Below are 25802 nucleotides of genomic sequence, written 5' to 3' on the forward strand. Positions count from 1 at the left end.
TTGAGACGTCGCATACACTCTTCTCAATACAGAATTATCATAGCTTGTTATTCTGTATTCGTCAGCACAGAATTAATTATCAAATTACTACTAATTAAACTGTTTATTTACATTTGCTTTATTGCCTTCAATTAGTTTTTACTTTATGCGAAATTTAAAAAATGTTAATGTTCGACGTCGTACTTGTAATATTATGACTGAAGTCAACTAGCTCATAAGCTAACGTCTAAAGGTGGGAAACTATCGATAATCCTAATATAATGTAATGTAAATTAGAGGTTTCTATCGATAGTTTCCCACCTCCACTACTTTCATCTCCTTTTATTTCACAACGTATTATGTTTTCTATCTTTTGCGTTATTTTGCCGGTTCTTAAGGCACTCATCACTGTATATGTATTGAAGATAAAGATCTAATAAACTTTTCTCAGGTTAGACATCGTATCTGGATCAATAATTTAATGTTCTTTACTGACCTCTCTATTCATAGGAATAAATTTAACATACAAGATTTGAGCAAAATTATTAAGGTTATCTTTGGATGCACATCAAATTTTATAAAAATACACATTACATTTTTTAGCGAAATATTAAAACTCAAACATATATTTTCCTCGCATAAAAAAATATTTCAAAAATGCACAAACACCGTGTGAAATGGAGTCTATACTTCTATACCAGAATATAATAAACTCATCAATTCAACAGTTCAGTGAAATATTTAACCAGTTTTGAAGCGTACAACATACAGCCAAAATAATTAAGTATCCTCACGTAGTTGATAACAATACTTTAAAATTAAAGGATTCTCAATGACGATACAATGATGCAAAATTAAGATTTGTACATGCAATTAGTAGATTTTCAGAAACGCATTTGTACTCAAGCATTTGTCGAGTTAAGATCAGTAGTTGAAAATTTCGAACAAAATCGTTTAAAGGATGAAAATGGGTACAATGACAATGAAGAAATTTGGAAATCTGGAAACAGATTACCTGATACTTATACCATCTTAAATGATTGCAGTGGCTTTGCTAACAATTTTTTTATAATATAATATTAGTATTTTTATAATATAATATAAATAAAATTAGAAGCAAAGCAGTCAACATAATTTCAAATTAAACTCAAAAAATACAAAAATATGCTGGCCACAAGAAAAGTCAGTATAATAATTATATTGACTTTTCCTGTGGCCAGCATATTTTAAATTAAATTGAAAACAAACTAAAGCTTTCCTGGAACAAAATACATTTTCTGGAACTTACAGATAAATGTAACAGCAGATAAATGCAACAAAACAATAATTATGTTTTACTTTTAAACGATAAAACAGTATATCAGAAAAAAAACAAATCTTACAAATAAGATCCAAAGTTGTTTAAATTCTCTTATTAACAAATGGTGCAATAAGTAATACATACGTTGACCTAAACTTGAAAAATAAATTTATATCCCACAATGGCACATCTTCATTAATTTATGGACTTCCAAAAATACATAAAAACAACATTGAGCTTTACCTAATTATTAGTAATATTGGAAGTACAACACACCTCTCCAAATATTTTGCAGACATTTTGGGAAATGAAATCGGTAAAACCAAATATCATATACAACATTCATGTGATTTTCACAATTTTATTTCAAAACAGTCTGTACCAATTAATTACAAACCTATCTTTCGACGTAAAATCATTATACACTAACATCCCAATAGAAATACCTTTAAGCTGTGTCAAAACTAGATGGAATAACATCCAAACAAATACTTCTCTTTCACTTGAAGAATTCCTAGAGGGTGTAAAATTCTGCCTCAGCTCAATGTTCTTCCAACATGAAAATGAATACTATTCCCAGATATCTAAAGTGGCGATGGGTTCACATATTTCAGCACCAATGAAAAACTTAGGAATGGAAATATTAGAAACAACAGTCATCGTTAAATTGAAGTATAACATACATTTCTACAAACAATGTGTTGATGACTGCTTACTCTGTATTCTGGATCATGAAATGGATCATATTCTTTAAATGTTCAATAATTTCCATAATAACATTCAATTGACTTATAAGCTAGAAGAAAACAATAAACTTACTTTTCTTAATTTAACTTAAGGGAATAAAAACATCAACTGAATAATAACAACTAACTGGTTTACAAAAGATGTTTGGTCCGGAAGATATCTAAATTTTCAGTCTAAGTATTCAGTCTTACTGACAGAATAATTAAGCTACACAATGTCATTCCGCAAATCTGAGAAAAGTTAAATATATCTTAAAAAAATAATTATCCACCAGAATATTACAACCATCTATTTAAAAAAAGAACTTGTATTATCGAACATCAATCTTATTTAAATACCAATCCAAATCAAACCCAAACCATACCTAGCAATATTAATAATAATGCCAGTAAATCAAACAAACACTTTATATCCTTACCATAGAATAATGGATTTTCTGAACAAAGGTCGAAATTGTTGGTACAAAATATGATATTAATATTGGACATCAATCATCAAAAACAATTTTTAATTATTTAAACTCAATATTAATAAGTATCATCAATCAAATGTTATTTATAAAATAAATTTTAAAGACTGTAATTCAAACTAATATTGGGCAAACACACCAATACTTACATAGAAGAGTTCTTCCACACAAACATAATGTACAAACCAACAGATTAAACACAACAGCCCTAGCCAAACATTATCTAGAAAATAAACATTTCTTTGATTTTGAAAATGTGCAGATTTTGGAAAAAGAATAAAATTAGAACAAAAGATGCATATTGGAGATGATTTACATAAAAAAAATCTAAATTCTGTCAATAATAAGACTGACATCAAAGATCATCCAAACATTTATTAATACATTGAGTTGTTTTTAAATGCACCATGGCGGATATTTTTAGATACCACTCTGAACCACTTGTGTTTTAAGATACCTGCCAAATGTCATCTGTCAATGTCAGATACCAATATATCAATCCATGTTAAACTTCTAAAGATGGAAACATGAAATATAATGGTATATTATAATGTTTATAAAATAAAGTACCTTATTAAAAATAGTAAATAGGAAATGCTTAAGCAATAGTTAAGTAATTTTATTTACAAAAGATCCACAAACCCAGGAAATAAAAAAGTTTCTGAAATGAAAAAGACCGTCAAGATTTGATTTCACGTACAAAGCGTCTATGTATCTGTTTATACGTATTTCGTCTTAAAAGGCTCATCAGAACAGCTATTCATAGGCGTTCTCAACGTGAAAAATAAATCTTTCCTGTCTTTAAGAAGCAACACTAAAATGGCTTCGAAACGGACGCAATAGCGACATCTGATAATAAATCCGTAAAATAGTTTCGAAACACAATTCAGATTTCTGCCTTAATCTGAGCCTTCTAAAAATTGCAAGGCAAAGCAGACGTTGATAAAGATTTGCAGACGGCATCGTTCTGATTGTTAATAATTCTGCAGAACTACAAGATTACAATCGACCTAAATTCAGCTAGCAATAAAGTTGGCCTAAAAATTAACTTGACACAAAGAAAAACCATGTACAACGAGCTAGTGGATGTCCAGGATGTAATAATAGATAACACTGCATTTGAGACAGTAGACGAATATGTATACCTGGGACAATTAATACATAAATTTGGCTCCTTATTCCCAGAAATCAACAGGAGAATAAAATTGTCTTGAAACTGAAAGTCAATCAAAGCTCAATGGAGCGATGCATGGTAGGTATAATAAAGAGAGATCAAAAAAGAATAAAATGGATCAGACAGAAATCCAAGGTGACTGATGGCAGTGGGCGGGATATTCAGCGAGAAGAACAGACAATAAGTGGTCCACTAAAATAACAGTATAGTATCCAAGAGAAGTCAAGAGACCAAAAAGACGGCAACATTTTAGTTGGAATTATGACACAAGGAACAAAGCGGTACAACATTGCAGAGAAAAGCAAATATTAGACAATTGTGGGCAGAAATGCAGGAAGACTATGTAAGGGAGGCTGCACCATAATCTTTATTGCTGAACTTATCCACAAAAATGGTCAAATGATTTGTAAAAATTGAATTATGAACTATTTTAAATTAATTTCTCATAATCCAGAACTTAACGGACAGTTTATTTATCACGAGATCCAGATACTACGTTAAAATAATTGTTTACGTTAATAAAACTGTTTTAAAAAAAATTTGTGCAGCAACTATTTACATCTAATTAATACTTATATTACTTTTTTATTGGGTTGCCCTTTCTTATAGCCAAAATACAAAGATAATTATTTGTAGCTATAAATAACAGCCGTGAATACAAAAAAACTTAAACGTATTGAGGAAATGACGGGTTGCAATTACCCTCCATAAATCTTAATGAAAATTACCGGACCAGTTGACATTTCGCACAAAGGAGACTGCATGAACTTGACCACATTTTAAGCAGTCGTTGTCAGTTGTATTTTCCTTCTTTTTATCCGACGAATGGTGCAGTTTGAATCGGGTAATTAAAACAAATTGCATCACACAGTACGGGCACAATATCAGAAATTGATTAAATGTAAAATTTAACTTTCAGCAGAAAAATAAATTGATTCCTTACATTGCTCTATTCTCAACAATACTGGAAAATTAACGGAAATACTTTAAATATTCTAACGTTAAAGCTAATGAATTATAATCGACTTTTTTATTTCCTTGGTCTTACCTTGGTCCTTAGCTAAACTATTAGTGAATTATTATCACGAACCAAGAATACAAAAACGGCCTTGCTTAAAGTGTTAAGTCCATGTTTAATAAATATTATAAAATAAGAAACAGAATTCAATTAGGATATAGATGTAGAGATTGCTGCCAATGTAATGTAGTAACGCGGGATTATTTTAACCCAATTTGGATAAACTGTAATTATTAGGTTTGTTAAATAAATTAAAAAAGTAGCCATCTGTAGTTTTGAAAGTTTAACATGAAAAATCAGTTGGTTAAAGTTGAAAGGACCCAATATCACACGGCTATTCTGCCAGGATCATAACTGCTTGTGTTATGACCCACTTTTGACAACATATATGATTTAAGATATTCTATATAGCATTACAATGTAAAGGTTTATACCCTTACTGTACACCATACCCTTTCTTAAGCCAAATTGTGTATCCCTAATTTATTATTCGAGAGATTTAACAATTCTGTTAAGTATTATTTTCAAAAATATTTGTGTTTAGTTTAATAAAGCTATAAATTCTCTGATAGGATCAGGTGTTTGGGAATTGGTACAAAAGTAAATTACATGTGATTAGATTAATAACCATTATAACAAGAAACATCTTCGTCAATGAGTTTTGATAATTCGAAAGCAATTGGATGAGTTTTAATAACAGTGCTAGGCCATCTGTGGCCAAAAAGTAAGTAATATAATGGAATGCGAATCTTCAGGAAGAAGATAGAGAGAAAGATGAGCTATGAGATGAAAAATATATAAGTCAGGACTAGGAGAATAGAAAGCTGTGTAGGGTTAAATCGACGAACAAATAATGGGAAAATGATTAAGAAGAAGAAAAAGAAGACAAAGGAAACAGTATCAAGATAAATTAAAAAGAAGCTTAATACTTTAGATGGTATTGTTAATTACCCACAATCGATAGGAAAGGAACCGTACAAAAAGGATAGACAAATTTAGGAAAACAAATATTATCTACCTACATATAGAAGAAAAATTTGAAACTTATAGAAAAAAAATTGGTCTGGAAGATTCGAGAGAAATAAGATAAGAATAAAGGAGAATAAAGGACAAATGGAACTAGAATGGGTTGAGCAGAAGCGGGAGCAGCAAAAATCATTCTTTTATATAAAAAGAAAAGAAGAACGGTTGTAGAAACAGAGAGTGGAAAAAAAGTGGTAGAGTAGGTGATACTGCAGACTAACGCAAAGCTTGATACTATGTTTTGTGTATTTTTAAATTTTAAATAAATTTTTTTTACGGTTACAATCTGGTTATAAATTATCAATAAGCAATTTTCATCTATCCTTTATTACTAGAATTGCTTGAAAACAGGAGTTTACCCTATGGTGTTCTAATAACTAATGCACTAATGTGAACATGCACCACATGCACAAACACCATGCTCTGCTCTTTCACTGTCACTTAAACCAATTTAAGGGGTTTTGTCTTCTTCAGTCTTCTAGTTAGCCCCGTGTTGTCAGGGAGCTGGATAATTTCAACATTCACATGGCTAAAGAATTGTTATTCATGATTTTCACCCATCTTCCTGATAATTGTAGCCACAGTTTTCTTACCCAAGTTCTTATAAAGGTACTGTTCCTCATGTACCATGTAGCATTCACAATGTTTTCCAATATTTTATCTGAAATTTCTGGATAATATCTACATTACTTTTTTTGGCACACTCCCAGAGTTGGCTACCACAACTCCAAATAGGTCGTAGTATTTGTTTATATAGTAAAAGCTTGTTGTATATAGATAGAGAGCACTTTTTTCCAAGCATCCAATACATTTTTTTTGTATATTATGCCAAGTTCTTCCCCTTTTTCCTTAACATGATCTATCCAGCGTAGTTGTGCATCTAATATTATACATAAAGGTATTTCGCCGTATTTGCATAATACGGTACTTTGTTCTTATTAATTGTATAGTTTAATTAACGTGGACAGATTTATTTTCGTTGAACGTAATTTCCAGTTTTTAGTCAAGGAATGTATTTTGTGAACTGCTGTTTGTAATATGTTTATTGCTTCTTCGATAGTATCAGGTACCGCTTAAATGACAGTATCAATAGCAAAGGTGGCAATGGTATCATTTTTTAATACAAGTATGTCGCATATTTGTAGCAACTAAAGGGCCGGGCCCAACAAGCTACCTTGCAGAACTCCTGCTTTAATTTCTCTTGTGTCTGAATAGGTGTTTTCTTGTTTAATTCTTAAGTGTCTTTCAGATATATAAGACTGTAAACTTTGCGAGTATTGCTTGGCATAAATGTTTTTAGCTTATATATCAAACATTCGTGCCATACTTTATCGAAGACTTGAGCAACATCAAAAAATATAGCAAAACATACTTCCTTTTTTGTTACTGATTTTTCAATGATATTTATGATTCTATGCACTTGATCAATTATCGCGTGCCCATTTCTAAAGCCAATTTGATGTGTTGGAATCAAGTCTTTTGTTTTAATAATTGTTTTCATTCTTTTAAGTAGGAGAGTCTCAAATATCTTCGATATTACAGAAAGTAGTAATATCGATCTGTACAAAGAAACGTCATTGTGAGGTTTTCCTGGTTAAGTAATCAATATGACTTCCACTATTTGCCATAATCTGGTTACATACAATAAACTAAGGGCAGCAATATTGAGATTAGTAAGTATCATAATAGATTTACGAGGTAGATTTTTTAGTACCTCACCAGAGATTAAATCATAGCCTAGAGCTTTTTTGGGTTAATTTTTTTTTATTTTTTCAGTCATTACTTCTTTAGGAGAAGGTCTTAAAAATTTCTCTACCTGAACTGGTTCTACCCAACTTTGCTTATCTTCTTGGCTTTTATTGGGTTTAAATGTGTTTTAAAGATGTTTAGCAAATCTGTCTACTTTTTCTTCTGCGGCCCTGGACCAATTACCGTCCTCTAGTCTAACGGTTAAGAAGTGGATAATTCGTCTTTTTAGTTGTTTTTGTAGCTTTACATAAATAATAATTAATTCTATTACCATCCGTTATATTTTTAAACTATGTAATTGTTTCATTCTTTTGTTGTTGGATTTCCCTTTTGAGTTTTTGACTCATAATGTTTAATCTTATTTTATCTTGAGGAGACCTTGTTTGTTGCCATATTCTTCTTAGTTTTCTTTTATAAGTTATTCTTCTTCTTCTTTTACGGTACTAGAGCCCAAAATGAGCCTTGGCCTTTTTTTATTTTTTGGCTCCACCCTTGCTTGTCTGTGGCTGATCTTCTCCATACACGAACTCCCAAAAGAGCTTGTGCGTCGATGTTTACTGTGTCTTCTTAGCACTTTTTTGGATTTCCAACCGGTCTCTTTCCCTGAATTCTAGCATTCAGTGCTCTTTTTGGTACCCTATCCTCTCCCATGCTTATCACATGTCCAGCCCATTGCAATCTTTGTATTCTAATGAAGTCTGACAGTGGTGCTTCGCTATAAAGTTGATAAAGCTCGTTGTTGTATCGACTTCTGAAGATTCCGTTTTCTCTCACAGGTCCTAGTATTCTCCTCAGTACTTTTCTTTCGAATATGTCGGGTTTGCTCTTGTATGTTTCTTTCAGGACTCATGCTTTACTGCCATAGCATGCTATTGGTCAAAATAAGGTTTTATAGATTCTCATCTTTATATTTCGGTGGATATTTTTAGACCGAAATACATGAAAGAGAGCAAAATAAACTCTGCCTGCGTTATTCTCTCCGTATTTCTCCATCTTCTGATGCGTCGGCATATATTTTTACTCCTAGGTATGTAAACTTTTTTAACCGTTTCAATGTCATCTTCATATAAATGGTTTTGTGGGACTATATTTCTTCTCCTCTGTATCATTATGTTTATTTTTCTCTGTGTAAATTTCCAGATCTAGCATTTTTGTTTGCGTTTTTAACTCTGCATATGTATCCTGTGCTCCTATTGATGTTCTACTTATAATATTAACATCATCGGCATAAGCGGTCAGTTGAACCGTTCGGTTGGTCTGTAGGTTTCCTCGTCCAGTTTGTATTTGCCTAACTGCATATTCCAGTGCCAGGTTAAACAAAGTTGGGGCCAGCCCATCTCCCTGCTTTAGTCCCTACGAAATTTTAAATTCGGTTATTAATTTTCCTATTTTCTTTGGATAATTATTTCTCTTTACACTGGGTCCATCACGCTTGCTGGTTATTGTGCTCAAACAGTATAACTTTCTCATCTAGCTGCTTTTTTTTAGCGGTACTGCCAGTCTGATTTTCTCTTCAAGACATAGTTTGAAACTTTTCCATTCCGTTAGTTTATTAGTTAATGTTGAAATATTACCTTTCTTAACCATCGTATCGCTTAGAGTTAATACTATAGCTGAATGATCCGAGTTTATGTCCCAACTATCATCAATGTCAAGGTAATGAACTAATATTTTTAATTACGAAGAATTGTATTAGGTCTATAGATTTTTTATAGAACTTATTTAAATTGAAAAAGTTTACATTGCTATGTTGTAACTAAAATACGGTAATAGAGTTTACAAGTACAAACAGTCTTGCTAACAATATTATAATAGATCCATAGGTATATTTATCTATTCACGAAATATTTTTACATATTCACATTTTGAACTTTTACGATTTTAAACCAATCGCCTGTACTACAAATGATACTGACCACACACTACACAATAATTCCTGACCTTTCCTCGAGGCGTGGTTGCAATTCGACCAAAACAAGAAAGAAATTCGAAAAGACCAAATTGATCCAAAATGCAAGTGACACGTGATCGAAGTACTATAAAAAGTCGGCATTCGATACATTGGGCACACTCGAATTCGTTCAAGAGTTTCAGCAAGAAAATGGCTTTTAAGGTACGACATTTTTATTATTCTTAGTAAAAAATATTTAAAAACATTTTCATTTGATGTAAATTTTTTTATTTTAACATGTTCTCTTAGTTTTTAATCATATTTTTTAAACATTTCTAGTAAAAAGTAATGCTAAATCACTATTTTTTTATCTTTTTTTATTTTCTTATTGGTCGGAGGTTTTGTTTTGAATTACAGAGGCTTTAATAAAATTTCTGTTACTTGTGTAATTTCTTTTTTGTCGTTAGTTATTTTATTTTAAAATAATAGACTGACAATGACATAAACTTTTAACGCTATTGAAGGCATTTTGTTTAGAGTCTATTCTTGTAATTTTCTTGTCTAATATTTGTAAATTTTTTCATAAAAGTATATTATAAACATTTTACTTTCAACGGTAATGTTTAGTACTTAAATAGTTCAAGATGGTATTTATACTGCCAGTTTTAAGATTCCTTAATTTTTACAAATACATTTTTCGTTCTGTATTCATCTGGAGGCCATAAATAAAATTTTTGTTGCAACTAATAATAGTAAAAAGTTTGTTTTCTTTGTGGTTTCAAGTCGTTTATTTTAAATTCGCAAGAATGATTTTTATAGTTTTTTTCTGTAGTATGTAGTGCACCTACAGGAAATACTAATTTTAACCAACAACCAATATGTCCAAAAAATTAGGTAAAATTTTGCACTAAAATCTTAAACCATCACTTTAGATTAGTTAACTTATTATTACTATTATTATTTCTCATAACCCTGCGTCAAATATTAGCTTAAATTATGATAATTGGCAATGCTACATCTATTTCTACCAGAAAATAATATTTCGTATAATAGGTCTAGTAGGCCTCTGGCTTGATTGTCCATTCTCCTTCATCCCTTCTTGTTCATTGCATTCATCCTCTAATTTGTGATGTTAAATATTTTTAGATCATCTTCTACATCCATTTCCCACATTGTTCTGGTTGACCTCTTCTCTGGCGTCTTACTATTGTACTTGTCATTAGAATTTTCGGTAGACTCTGGCATCTTGTGTATGTATCTTAGCCATCTTAGTCGTTGGGTTCTTATTACTTTTAGTATGCTGGGCTTTCCGTATAACTCTCTTAGATCTTTATTTGTCTGTCTGATCTAAATGCAGTTCTCCATTTTTCCTTTAAATGTTTTCCTTAGTACTTTTTGTTTCGCTATCTGCACCAATTCTTTTTTTTTTATTTAACTTCCATGCATCTCTTGGTATGCATTTACGTTGTAGTAACCTAGTTAATGTGTAAACACACTTGTTCGCTTTCATTAGTTTATTTTGGATTTCTTCCTTTATATTTAGTTTTTGTGTTATAATTGTTCCTATATATTCGCACCTCTCAACTTCCTTAAATTTATATGTATTATTAATTATTTTTACATTGTTAAATACTTTCCTCTTACATATACTTGGTATGTAAAATCCACGTATTTTGTTCTGTTGTGTTATCAATAGGTATCCGTATCACTTCTTGTCTGCTTCTCGCTACTATTGCTATATCATTAGAGAACGCCTAGTATTGATGTTTTCGTGATACATAATTTTCTTTCTATTTATATTGGGTTCTTGCAGCACGTTTTCAGGGTAGAAACTAAAGAGAATAAGTAAAAGTCATTCACCTTGCCTTACTTCTTCATTTACTAGAAGCTTATTTCATTATTTATTTTTACTTGGTTTTCGTTCTTCGTAGTATTAGTTGTATCATTCTTATTATTTTTTATACTTATTTTTAGTTCTTCAATTGATTTATATACTTCCTTCTTTTTTGATTTTATCAAATGATTGTTTAAAGTCTATTAATAATATTATGGTCGGTTTCTGCTATTAATAGCTTTCCTCTAGTATCTATTTTAGCGAGAAAATATGTTTTGTTGGGCTTCTTGCTTGTCTTGGTATTCACTAAACCCGCTTGGTATTCACTAAATAAGTATATCTTTTATTATTTTTTTAGTATATTCTTTATATAATCATCATCATCTTTATCTCGACAATCTTCTATGGATCTAAGATTAGTAGCTATTCTTTTGGTTTCAGGCAACGTGTTGCCATCTTTTGATCTCTAGTATCCCTAAGTCGGTCTCAACTTCATCTAACCACCACCTAATTCGTGGTCAGCATCTGCTTCTTCTTCCTATAGAAGTGTTTCTGTCGTTAACTTTTTAGCAATCATGTTGTCAGGCATTCGTATTATGTGGCCGGCCCATCTAAGTCGCTGTGTTTTAATGAACGTATTCGACATTTATCAATAATATGCTCTGTAATTTTTGTATTCGCGTTTATCAGGTATTTTATGAATAGGACACATTATTAATTCCTACCATTCTTTTGGTATTTCTTTTATTTCATATGTTTTTAATTAATATCTGTATTTCTACGTAATTAACGCCAAATTTGAAAATCTTAGATGTTATTTTGATTGTTTAACATTTCATATATCGCCATTAAATAATACGGAGTGAAATTTTAACAGTGCTCACAATTACAGCAGTTTCATTGATATGTTCTACACATCATCACCATCATCATCATCTTGGTGCTACAGCCCTTAGAGGGCCTCGACCTTCTCAAGCTTTCTACGCCATTCTATTCTGTCCCTCGCTTGCATTTTCCAGTTGCCGACTCCGATCTTCTCGGCATCTTGTGTAACCCCGTCTATCCACCTCAGCTTTGGTCTACCCCGTCTTCTCATTTCCACGGGTTGCGCTGTTATGTTGCGGTGGATATGTGGATATGTTCTACACAGTTTTTCAAAATTGATTATATAATCTGTCATATAATCTGTCTTATTATGCCGTCTTCAAAGGAATGTTGGCAATCACTTCTTTAAACGCTTCCCTATCTTTTGTACCGTGAAATATTCGTTCAACACTGAGAATAGTCCAAGCTCTAATATTCCTCAGCCAAGATTTTTTCTTTCTTTCCAAGCCCTTTCTTCCCCCTACTCTTCCTTGCATGATGACGTGTAGAAGTGAGTATTTATCGTTTTGAGGTATGTGGCCCAGATACGATATTATGTTATACGCGTCTCTATTTTCCCAGAATGGTTTTTTGTTGTTTTTCTAGTGTTATAACACAGTCAAAGACCTCTAAATTTTTTTGACTACTTTAAATAAAAGTTAGGCGATAAAATCAAAATAAATTTTACTTTTTCATTTAGTATATTTTTGAAATAATATTGACTTTTCATATTAAATTATAATATTGTAAATATTAAAAGTCCATAAAGTTTATTCAGTGTTTTATGATGTATTATTACAAATAAGTTTTTTGTTGTTCGGTGGAAAAAATTCAATTCAAATAATTGTTTTTAGCAGTTTCGCAATGAACTAATTTGAAGCTTGCAATAAATAAATAAATTTGATTTGTCACACAATTTTAAATTGCTTCATTTTGTTAATTAAGTGAAATAATTTTGTACATTTTTAATTAATATTAGTTATGAATATTTTGAACAGACAAAAAACGACTATTTATAAACTATAAATTTAACAAAAATCACAAATTCATACAGATATTTGTCAACGTCTTAAAAAAAACAAGAATTTATATAAGTTTTTGCACCAAGATGCCGTGAGGTACGTCAGATAATGCATAAGAATTATATTTTCTCTCGATTTTATTATACAAACACTTGTTACATACAAACGCCTTCTTTTGCTTCTTCTTATATTGTGCAACAGTCCTATTATTGTCCGATGTTACGACCAGCGACGTAATTTTTACGTTCACTGCCAGCAATCTGACTATTATATATCTATTTTAAATGCTTTTCAGGTGATGTGATATCTGTTGTTCGTAAATCTTGCTATTTGAGTTATCCTCTCACTATCTATTTATATAAAATGCTGCTCCCGTTCCCGTCTTATTTATGTTTTCACACATACATTCGTATAAGTTAATTTCTGCTGTGGTTAGTTGTTGTCTTACACTTTCTTTAAGATTTCGTAGTTAAATATTTCTGCTTCCAGATATGCGAATTTAATGACTTTTTTTGTGTATTGTTATGGTAATGCTGGCGCTTCACTGGTCTGGTAGATCCTTGCTATTTAAAATTTCCTGAAAACTTAACTCCACTTTTCTAAGTATCATTTTTTCATCGTATTTTAAAAGTTTGCTTGGATGTTATCGGTTTGTAGAGCTTTTTTGTATACAGAGAATTATAATAACTATAAACGAAGAACTGTAATATCGAAGAAAAGCTGAACGCAGACTAAATAGAAGATATTATAATATTTTTCTATTTTTCGATAATATTCTTTGATTTATACCAAACGGGCAGTACGTTTTAAACATAATATAAGACATTTATTTAAAGATAAAATTCCTCAGCTTTAGTATGATTAATTTTTATTGTTTCAAACAATGAACGTGTCTAGTGTAAACAAAAATATAATGAACAAATTGAATACTATTATCTCGCATTAGTTATTGTGTAACGAAACTTATATATGGTAATATATAAGTGTAAACTACAAGTTAGAAGAAACTGCTAATTTTAAAACTGCTTTCGAAAAAGTCGAAATGTTAATTGAAAGTCTTTTCTTTACCTTAATTTTTATGCAGAGTCCTATTACTTAATTACATTTCTCTGTTGGTTTCCATAATAACTCACACCAATTTTAATTATCTTTACCAACATCTTCTGTCCAAGCCTTCCCTAATCGATTCCTCTTCTCCTTTTTATTTCAGGAAGTTGCAATTCAATAATTCTTGATATTGAGTGATTAACATTTCGGTGTTACGCCTAATAATATTGTACTCTCCCATTTTGACCCGCAATATTGGTAAAACTTCCCTTATCACCGCTACAAGATATCATACCGTCGTCATCCTCCTCTTGACGCTTCTTGGACACCACAGTGTGATTCTAGTGGAACATCTATTGTAAGTTTTTCTCGCTAAATGTTCTACCTACTGTTATTTTAAAGATTTAATTCTGTGGCATACATAAGTTATCTTGGATTTCTGTCACATTTATTCCATTTTTTTTATCTCTCTTTGTTATACCTAGCATGCATCGCTCAATTGACCTTTGATTGACTTTGGGCTTTGCTATTATTTCTTTCTTTAGTGTCCAAGTTTTGCAGCCATATGTCATGACTGATTGTGTACAATGATCGAATGCTTTTTTTTTCAGGTAAAGTGGGATTCTGAATTTAAATATAACTCAATTTTTACCACAAGATGCCCAAGCCAGTTTAATTCATCTGTTGATTTCTGGGAGTAAGGAACCAGATTCATTTATTAATTGTCCTAGGTTTATATACCTACCAGTCTACTGTCTTAAATGCGGTGTTGTTTGTGATTATATCTTGGACATCCGCTAGCTCGTTGAACATGGTTTTTGTGTTTATCAAGTCAATTTTTACTCCAACTTCAATGCTAGCTGTTTATAAGTTCTTATTGTTCTGCAGGATTATAAGCAATCAGAACGATATCGTCTGCAAATTTTAGATGGCTGAGGTATTCTTCATCAAAAGGTAGGCCTTTGTTTACCACAAGATACATTTGGTCTTATATCAGGTTTACAAAATTTACCCTTTCTTTTGGCATCAATTAGTGCCTACTCTAAGCTTCCTCTTCCATTCATCCTTTGTCTAAGCATTCTTATTTTCTCCACATTCATTCGTTATTTTTTCTTCTTGTTTAACGGCCATTTAGGTTTATACATTATAGCTCTTTATATTTCTTTAGGAGTTTTATTTTATAGAACGTATTTTTCAGTTTCATTGGAATATTTATGTCACTCAACACAACACTTCTGCTTTCATTTCATTTATCCTGCTCTAGTTATATTGCATACATCTCCATATAGTTCCTCATTGCTTCAATATACCGATTCTATATACTTAAAATTACTACTTTTCACATTTGTCCGCCATTTAATCATCATATTATTGGCAGTATTAATCCTAAATACTTAATTGAGCATTCTATATGAATTGCCTTTCTTCTAACAAACTTTAAATATTTTTCATTGTGAGAGCTTATTAAAGTTTTTTTAAATCTTCTTTCAGTAGTATCTATTAAGGTCGTACCATCAACATCCATTAAACGTCAAGGCATGTGGCTTTAAAATTTCCATGTTACCTGATGCAACACTAACAAGAATAAATCAGGATTTAGCATTGAGCGCAGAGTTTATTTACGTTAAATTTATCCGTTTATTTTACACCGAGTTTAAAAGTATTTGCTAATGAATTGTACATGTTTTTAACAATAATCTTGTGTCTTATACCATAATCCTAACTGCGGGCCTATGCCTTAGCTTAATTCCAGAAGCTGAACCCACCTCTTTTAGCGTAATTCTACCGTCGCCTGATACCTTTTACGAGAATATTCAGTTCTCATTTTATAATCCTGCCGAGGCTACCTTAGATTAGACTAGTTTGGCGATATTATGTATCAGTGCGATTGTTTTTGTAAACAATAATTATTAACATAACTAGTCATTGTTATATTTGTAATTTAGTGGGTTTTTGAGTTAAACAAGTTAGATAAACCAGGTTATGATTCACTTAATCTCTAAACCCACAGAAAAACGCAGCAATATTAACATACAGACCGAAAATTGGGCGTTTGTTTGTTTATTGTCATATTTTCTCATCAGCTCAGTTATAATGAAAGTTACGTTCATTATTAATCTGCCTTTCATAAATGTTACTTATTTTTATAATTTATTTATCAATTACTTATAATAAGTAGTGTCACAGCCTGCTTGTGCTGAGTCATTTCGTTTGTTGTTCTTGTTCATTATTTTATTGAGATACTAATGAAGCATACATAGAAGAGTTCTACTTCTACGATTCTATTATGATAGTCAACTTGTTTACATTTTTTCTCACATTGTCCAATCTACTTCAACTCTATTACATTTACATAATTCTCAAAACCAATTTTTGCTTTCTAATTGGCGAGCTTTGTCAGACATATTTTCTATTTACTCTTTATACAGTTTCTCTTTTTATATCTATATAAGCGTAATTTTAAGGTATTATATATATTCCAATTAGCAGTACATCATAAACCAAGTCATTTTTTATTATATTTTTTCTTATGTTCATCATCTGACATTTTAACATCTAATGTTAAACTTTTTGTGTTTTTTCCGATCTTTTGGTATAGGTTTAGTTTAGTGGTATAGGTAATCCATTTAAAATTGATTTTGTCAAATGTTGTATTCGATAGGTTGATTTTTTTTCTTTTGAAAAGTGTGTCTCAACAATCGCCATTTCTAATGCCACTCATACTTCCAGCATACCATCCCCAACATAGTTTCTAGTTCCAAAACCCAGTTATCGTGTATCGCTTTATATTTTCTTTTGAATTGACCCCAATTTTCAGTCACGCATAAAGCCAGATAATAAACATAATATAATAACAAACAATTCAGTAAAACAATATTAAGGGCGTTAGCATAAATTTCGTAAAAACTTTATGTAAATAGGTCATTTGTTTGAAAATTGCCAAATGGGCGGTCTAAAAACTTTCCTTACAATCAAGACATATAAAAAATGTTAGATAAAGGCCTGAGTCATTTCATTAGACGTTGGCATTTTGCTGACGCAAAACTTTCTCCCCTCAAATTTCCTTTTTGGAATTAAACGAAAAGGGACGAAATTATTCGCTCATTTTCCAATTTTCCAAATAATTAATTTCATTAGCGTCTAATAATTTTATCATTACCCAAATTTTGCCGGTCTGTGTAAAACAAAATTATGGATGGGTCCGGTATTTTGCCGAGCAGTCAACTGGAATAGACAAATTTATTAATTAAATACAAACAGAATTTATTACTGCTTCTTTTATGTTTTTTTCTTTGCGAGGGTTCACAAACAGATGGTTTTATAATTTTGCTGGCATTTATAAATGGTTGTACTTTGTTTACACGTTTTTTAATCAAATAATAACGAATTTTATAACTCTAATATACTTTATGGTTGATTGGGCTCGAAATTAAAGTTACTTTTAAGATTCTTTATTTTCTTATTACCTTTTAAGGTAGAAGATGTCATTCTTATTTTCAGACTTGCTTGTTTTTATTTGGTTGGAATCTTTTTCATTTAAGTATTATGAAATATTGGTACTGGGTTAACTAATATACAATTTTATCAAATAATGTGAGTCCATTATCTCTGATATATTAAAAGTATATTGGGAACTTAGTTGTATTGATAAAGCATATACTGAAAAAAAAACTGTATTTTGATTTTTATAAGTCTATCTTATGTTGATAGTAACCACATTCGAATATTAGCACTTTAGAAAAGTTATTCGTTTTTATATGTGCTAACAATTATAATTTTAGTTCGTAGTTTTGACCACTCTGCTCGCTGTTGCCCATGCAGGCCTCATTGGCGCACCCTTAGCAACTCCACTAGCAGCTCCAGTTTTCCATCATGCACCCATATCTTATGCTGCTCCAGCATATTCTTACGCCGCTCCAGTAGCTAAAGTAGCTGTTGCTGCTCCCGTCGCTAAGGCTGTTGTTGCTGAAGAATACGATCCCAACCCACAGTACTCTTTCGGATACCAAGTAGAAGATAGCTTGACCGGAGATAGCAAAAGTCAAAGTGAAACCAGAAATGGAGATATAGTACAGGGTATGTTATGAAAACAAGACTTACATATTTATTTTTTTATTGTTTTTTTACAGTTTACATCAAATAATGTTTAAAATAAAAGTTTAAATATAGTTTTGTTAAATAAAAACACTATAAAGATTGTCTTCTTCTTTTGGTGCCTATTCGTTTCGAATATTGGCGATCATTCTGGCTATAACTGAGGCTTGGGATAGATTAGTTGTTGTTGTGGAGAACCATTTCCTCAGGTTTTTAACCACGATATTCTTCTTCTTCCAATTCCTCGCTTTCCGAATACTTTTCTTGAAGAATTTATTTTCAGTAATCTGTATTTAGTGCCGTTTCTCATTATGTGTCCGAGATATTTTAACTTTTCCTTTTAATCATATACATCACTTCTCTTTCTTTCCCCATTCTTCGTAGTACAGTCTCTTTGGTTATCTTGTCCGTCCATGATATCATTAGTATTCTTCTGTATAGCTACATCTCGAAGAAGTTTTTTCTTCATTGCTTCAGTGAGTATCCAGGGTTTAAGTCCGTAATATAATATCGAGAAGATATAACATCGTAGGAGCCGAACTTTTATCTCCAGATTAAGGTTGTGGCTTTTAAAGAGTATAGCCATGTTGTTGAATGCACTTCTAGCCTTCTCTATTCTACATTTTACTTCTTGTGAGAGATCCCATTGTTCGTTTACTATTAATCCAAGATAGGTAAACTGTTTTACTCTGTTTCAAAATTTCTGATTTTTTACAGTTTTTCCGCGTTTTCTTTAACTTGGTTTCATATACGTCCACTAAAGGATTGTGGTCAGATTTAATATCAGCGCCTGGGTAGGTTTTAACACTGTTGAAACGATTTCGATATTTTTTGTTAGCAAGTATATAGTCTACTTAGTTTTTTATAATATCGTCTTCTCCGTTGTCTCTAGGTTATTTTCACGTATACAGGCTGTATCACGTATCTAGGTGGTAGTTTGTAAAATGTGTTTAGCACAATTAAGTCATGTTTAGCTGCAAAGATACTCATTATTTCTCCTCGTTGATTTTTCTCTCCTAATCCATAAGGACCAATATGTTGCCCTTCTTTTCCATTACGTATTTTAGCATTGAAATAAAGTTTAAATATATAATTATTGTTAAAATCATTCCAGTAGACACTAGACTTTGATGTATCCCAGAGTCTAACGATGTCATTTTCTTCTTTTTAAATTTCTTTTCCTGTTGGTTCTTGTAAATCATTACGACCGTTTCAACTTGGACTCAAATACCCTCCATAATATACTGGGATATTAGTACCAAAAAATATGGATTCCAGAATTTATATTGTTGAATGTTATATTAATTTCTAAAGCAAACAGCAACACTGTTTTTCTACGGGATTTCTATAGTTAACACTAAAACTTCTTTATTTTATAACAATCAAGTAGACAATTTAAATGTATGTCAGTACTATTGTAAATTAGAATGTGTGTATTTACAAGTTTAATATTTTACAGGATCCTACTCATTGACCGACCCTGATGGCACCCGTCGTACCGTTGACTACACCGCTGATCCAATTAATGGTTTCAACGCCGTCGTCCGCAAGGAACCTCTCGTAGCTAAAGCTGTAGTTGCTCCCGCTGTTGCTAAGGTAGCTGCACCTGTAGCTTATGCCGCACCCGCTCACGTAGTTCACACTGCACCCGTTGTACATGCCGCTCCTGTTGTACACGCTGCTCCAGTAGTACATGCTGCTCCTGTATTTCACGCTGCTCCAGTAGCCAAATTCGCTTCTCCCTTAGCCTATGCCGCTCCTGTTGCCAAATATGCCGCGCCTGTGGCGTACTCTACCTCCTTGATTCATTAAAAACATGCGCTTGTTGGATATTTTTAAAAAGCCCAAGAAAATACTGAAGAAATATTAAACTATTAATAATTAAAAAAACTAAGTCAATAGAATCATTTTTAGATAAACTATAAAAAAAAATATTAATTATTTTATTTTATTAAAACTTTATGCTTTTTACAGTAATAATAATTATGGTGCCAGTACAATATATTTTTTTTTGAGCTTTTTAAAACCATCTGCACGGTATAAATGGCTGTATGATAATTCTTTGTAGAAATAATTTATTTGTGAATAAATAAATCATATAAAAAACCGAACACCGAATTTTTTGAATGTATATAACTCATATTACTATAAAAATGTTGCTTTGTAAAAGTAACTGAAAATTTTCGAACTTATAGAAAATTTAACGTAAACATTTTGTTCCGATAGGTAGATTGACAATAACGCCATACATCCTTTGCAGGCGTTAGCTTTTGCTTCATTGCCCAGTCAAAATAAAAAAAAACGGGTGTGGCAGTCCAGTGGGACTGCCGGTGGAAGTTACACTTCTATTCACGCATTCGCTGTTACAAATTTATTTGGGAGTCAATCTGCACAATCATTACATATGTAATGCTATAGGTAAGATATACCAGGAAGAGAAACAGAATTAATAACAAATTACTAACAATTAATAAACAACTTTTGACCTGTAGTAGGAGTATATGAGTAGTAAATGAAGGATTAAATCAATATTTTGATGAAAATGTATATTTTTATTTTCATATAGGTATTGTATGAAAGGAGTTGAATGCAAAATTTTTTTTACACATACTCTGCAGTAAAATTCATTGTTTATTTTGTTATTAATATAATAATACAATACAAATTAAAATGCAATATTCATAAGTATTTAAAAATGACAATAATATACATAAAAAAATACACTATAATACATTGCAACATAATTCAATATAATAATACAATACAAATTAAAATGCAATATTCATAAGTATTTAAAAATGACAATAATATACATAACTTTTCTAGTTCCGCATATATGTTTAATTTACCATGTAATAATATTAATAAAAAAGTCCTCCCCGACTGGGAATCGAACCCCGGTCTCCCGCGTGACAGGCGGGGATACTGACTACTATACTACCGAGGACATGACACAAACTTATTTTAAAATTGACAGTTTGGGATCATACAGTGATTTATTGAGATTATTATTTTGAAATACAAAAGACTAATATAATTATGAACATTTAATAAATATACAAAACATAGCACATAAATAATAATATTAATAAATATTTTATTATATATATAATATTATATGTATATATATATCTTTATATAATATATATATATATATAATATTAAATTATATATACAAAAGAAACATTATTATATTCGAGAGAGGAAGAGAGAGAAAATATATCTTCTGTCTCTCTCTTACTCATTATCTTACATATGTAATGATTTCACAGATTTACTCCCATACAAATTTCCAACGTGGAGCGCGCGTATAGAAGTATAACTTCAAAAAAATGTATTTTAGTTTTCAAATTAAGACCTTTTCTATATCACGTTTAGGTGAAAATTTAAACTTTGATTGAATCATTAAAATTAGCAAAATATTAGTTTTTTAGATTCCTCAAAAATGTCGTTATCATAGATTTTATTTTATTTTTCTTAAGTTTAAGTAAACCTTAAGTTTTTTATACATCTTCTTTTTAGACTTTAAGGACGGACAGTTTTTATTTGAGTAATTAAAAAAAACCGTTGAAACTAAAATTGGCATTAAAATAAACAAAAATAAATAATTTCAAAACTTAACACTGAAAATTACTACTGTAATACACGTTTTACTGCTAACGAAGACAGTTGTACAAGGACAATTTTTAACCGAGCCATTTTTAAAATTCATTATTATTTTTTTTATTTAGCTATACGTGTCTCGACAGCGTAGGTCACTGACAAAGGTACAATTTTATTACATAACCTTAAAAGAAGATATTGGTACAACTATTAATTTTTAATTCTAAACTACGTTTCTTCTTCTAAATTTCCTGGTAAAGTCTGGTTTCATAGAGGAAATTAATATGGTTTTGGAATTGATCTGGCGAGCTGAGAATATTTTGCAGGTTTCAACTCAAAAGATTCTTTTTTCTGTTGTTGTTGAAATAGGGACATTCTACGAGAATATGTTTAACATATAGAATATTACCACAGTGTGTACATGTAGGTGGATTTTGGGAAGTCATTAAATGTTTATGACTTAGTCTTGTATAGCCGATTCTAAGTCGATGAATTACCTGGAATTAGCTGGAAGAGAAGTACCATTTATGATAATTTTTGGATTCATAGTACCAAAGGTCCTGCGAGAAAGCTTAATGATTTTTGTCTTCTTAACAAAAAGGTTAAATTCGCTTACTAAAGTCCATTCAAGCAAATGTTCAATAGCATTTTGAAGCAGTTTGTAAGTGGCAAAAGTGTCTTTGCCTCGGCAGAAAATTATTAAATCATCTGTGTACAGTGCAAACTTGACAGGAGGCTCAATTTTTTTACGTATATTGTTTAGAACAAGTATAAAGAGTGTAGGACTTAATACCGACCCTCGGGCAACGCCATTAGTTTGTTTAAAAGTCCTAGAGACCTTGCCATTTTCTCTTAACATTAGGTTCTGTTTGGTAGAAATTAATTAATAAATGAAGATATTTTTCCAGATATAGTGTACTCCTCGAGTTTAGCTATAATAAAAGGACTATACAAAGTATCGAATGCTTTTTCGATATCAAACGAAACAGCTATTACGTCTTGTTTGCATTGGAAGGCGTTGATGATTGATGTTTGGAGAACTACTACATTGTCTGCTGTACTTTAATGTGGTCTAAAACCTGATTGTGCCAAATTTAGTATTTTTTATTTTTTTACAAACCACAAGAGTCTTTTATTGATCATTTTCTCCATAAGTTTGCACATTGTACATGTAAGAGAAATTGGTTTGTAGGAATTTGGATCAGTAGAAGATTTGCCTTTTAAGGAATAATTATGGATTTTTTCCACAAATTTGTAAATGATTTTTTGATCCCTATTAAATTGTAAATTTTAAACAGTTTAACTAGACTAAGCCTAAAAAGATTTTTTACAAAGATATAGGATATATTATCTAGACCTACAGCTAAATTTTTGCAACAGTACAGTAATAATTCATTATTTGTTTATTTACAAACATTAAGACTTATATTCTGCGGTATAAACTCTAGTAATAACCCAATTAACTCTTCAACTTACCAATTACCACTGCCAATATAGGGAATAAGTTAATTTTTTATGTTAAATAACGATTTAAAAGTATCGACTAAAAAGAATATCCAATCTAGAAAGTGCTGAGCAATTAGCTAGGAATGTTCAAAAGTGAAAATGAATACTTGAAGACAAAAGCGCTTGAATATTTTATGAAATCTCCAGTAATAATGGACCAATTTGAATGTTTTTGGCGGACTGTAGGATTAACTGGCTACAAAGTCTGTAGTGGTTGCAATCCTTTATCAGTCATTTGCCATCCACGATTTCTGGTATTTACTGAATTATTTTTCGATGTTTGTAGCTAATACCTTACTCGTAAAATATGTTGTGATGCATCTAACGTTGGGGGTAATCTTTTCAGTTTATAAATTTTTTAAGGGTACTACCTTCATAACTTGCATATCGCAACTATTGGGTTGTCACTCCTAAAGGTAGTTTTTAAAAAGGCCCTTCTAAAGGTACAACTAACAGAGTAACAGCACTTTATTTAATTAAATTACAACTGACTTAAAACAGAAATTTACAGTATTTATAAAAAATTAATTGATGATGACCTGTCTGCAATTTGTGTCCAAACTGCTGATCGGCTGAACTATTGGACTGCGATACTGCTTCTCCATCCCTCGAGGAAGTTTTGTAATTAATGAACAAAACTCTGTGTACTGTTTCTGAGAAATCTTGGCTTTGGTCAGGGATATCTTCTGCTATGGTTGGATTCTGCTCATTTTGATTTTCAGTTTGCGTAGCTTAAAAATACCAAAAATTAAAAGGATTGATACAATGAAGTATATTAGTGGTGTTCATATGTAACTGTGGTCTATTTTTATTGAAGGGATGGAATGGAATTTTTCTTTTTCTTGTGTTAACTTGTGTAGTTCGTCTAAAGAAATGTTGTTCAATTTTAGGGGTTTGACTTTTAGGCGTTTCTTTGGAAAAGTGTTAATCTCGACTTTTGGTAATATTAGAGGTAATATTCTTCTTTAATTGTTGTTTTGGAATTTATATAAACTTCACTATGGATTCGTAGTTCACATCATGGCGTTAACTCAATTACATAGGTCCCTTCGAGTATTTTTTCTACTATTTCAGTGGCAGTGGAATAGGTTAGGTTAATACTTTCGTAATCTTTAGAAAAACAGTAATGCAGTACGCATCTGATACTTTTTGGATGAGCGTTGTAGTGACAGTGACAGGAACACTTTGGAATTCGACAGCATTATTGATCAACTAGGGAATTCGGGAATCGATGATGCAGTCATTAGTCTGGTCATTCTCTTGTGAAAATATCTCAGGACAGATCAGTGATTTGAATTCGCTTCTTTTACCTGGTGAGTCTATATATTAAACAAGGTCTGAGTTATAGACTAGGTATGGACCAAGTGGAATGATTATTGTGTGATTATTAGTTGGGAGTGAGTATAAATGGAAGCACGTAAACGACTTGAAATGAAGGATTGGAAAATGTAAAACAAAAACAAGCGTGTGATTCGTGTAGCTATCAATGTCTATAATTTCATAGTATTTGGTTAAGTCTGTTTATTTAATATATAAGGAATCTATGATGCATGATGGTGTTCAAGCATCTTTTGTACGGTCCATTTTATTTCTTCAGGTTTGATGAGACCGTTGTGTAAAGTTCTGATTCTTGCAAATGTAATTGTTGTTTGTACATCATCTAGTATTTGTATAATAATTGTTTGTAAATTTAGATTTATCTGGTCAAAGATATTTCGAACTTATATTCGAGCATATAATAATCAAAATCGAAAACAAATTGGTTTTAAATCTTAAAACATTTTTAAAACCTTATCTTCGTTATTACAAAATGTATAGCGACATTTGAAATATCACAACACAGCATCAATATATATATAATTTGCTTATTCTGTCTGTTTGTCCGTATCGAAAACACTAGCTCCGGCATTATATTATATATCCGTTGTTATTGTTCCCATTGGAGCATGTGATGCGTTAAATAAAAGGAGAGGGAATAAATATTATATTAAGACAAAAAAAAAACAAACAAGGCGTCTCCCAAAAGGGCACTACACCATAGCTTTGTAATTAATGAACGTATAGCGACATAGAAGATATCATATTACAGTATATATATATATATATATATATATATATATATATATATATATATATATATATATATATATATATATATATATAGTAAACTCTTAAATATTGGGGAAATCTGCAAGAAAGACTCTAATGTGTATCAATTGTTTCGCCGAACGTTTTCGCCAAAGAGAATTAATTTGGCTTCTTCAGGGCTGAAAGAGAATAAATTATAATTAGCTACCATATACTATCTATTAAAACATTAGCAATGTTCATCTAGGAATATGTTTGACATCAATAAAGATCAACTGGGACCGTATTAGAGGTTGTTGTTCCATGTCTTACGACAGATTCATCAGCATCGTCGAATTTCTCTTTAACGACACTTACTTCTCATTTAATGATAAATTCTATCAACAAACTTTC

General features: G+C 31.1%; 2 protein-coding genes across 10 annotated transcripts in view; one reads left to right on the forward strand and one right to left on the reverse strand.

Annotated features, from left to right (window-relative positions):
* The window catches only part of dlg1 (MAGUK family member discs large 1), a 1569679-nt gene that overhangs the window by 1289582 nt on the left and 254295 nt on the right, over positions 1-25802 (reverse strand). The window lies entirely within an intron of this gene.
* LOC140435133 (cuticle protein 18.6-like) lies at positions 9455-20315 on the forward strand. The gene is made up of 3 exons (XM_072523853.1): positions 9455-9572; positions 17900-18194; positions 19672-20315. The coding sequence occupies exons 1-3, from the start codon at positions 9471-9473 to the stop codon at positions 20022-20024; spliced, it is 750 nt and encodes a 249-aa protein (XP_072379954.1). The 5' UTR covers positions 9455-9470; the 3' UTR covers positions 20025-20315.

Source organism: Diabrotica undecimpunctata, chromosome 2 (genome assembly GCF_040954645.1).
Source record: "Diabrotica undecimpunctata isolate CICGRU chromosome 2, icDiaUnde3, whole genome shotgun sequence".
Taxonomy (NCBI): domain Eukaryota; kingdom Metazoa; phylum Arthropoda; class Insecta; order Coleoptera; family Chrysomelidae; genus Diabrotica; species Diabrotica undecimpunctata.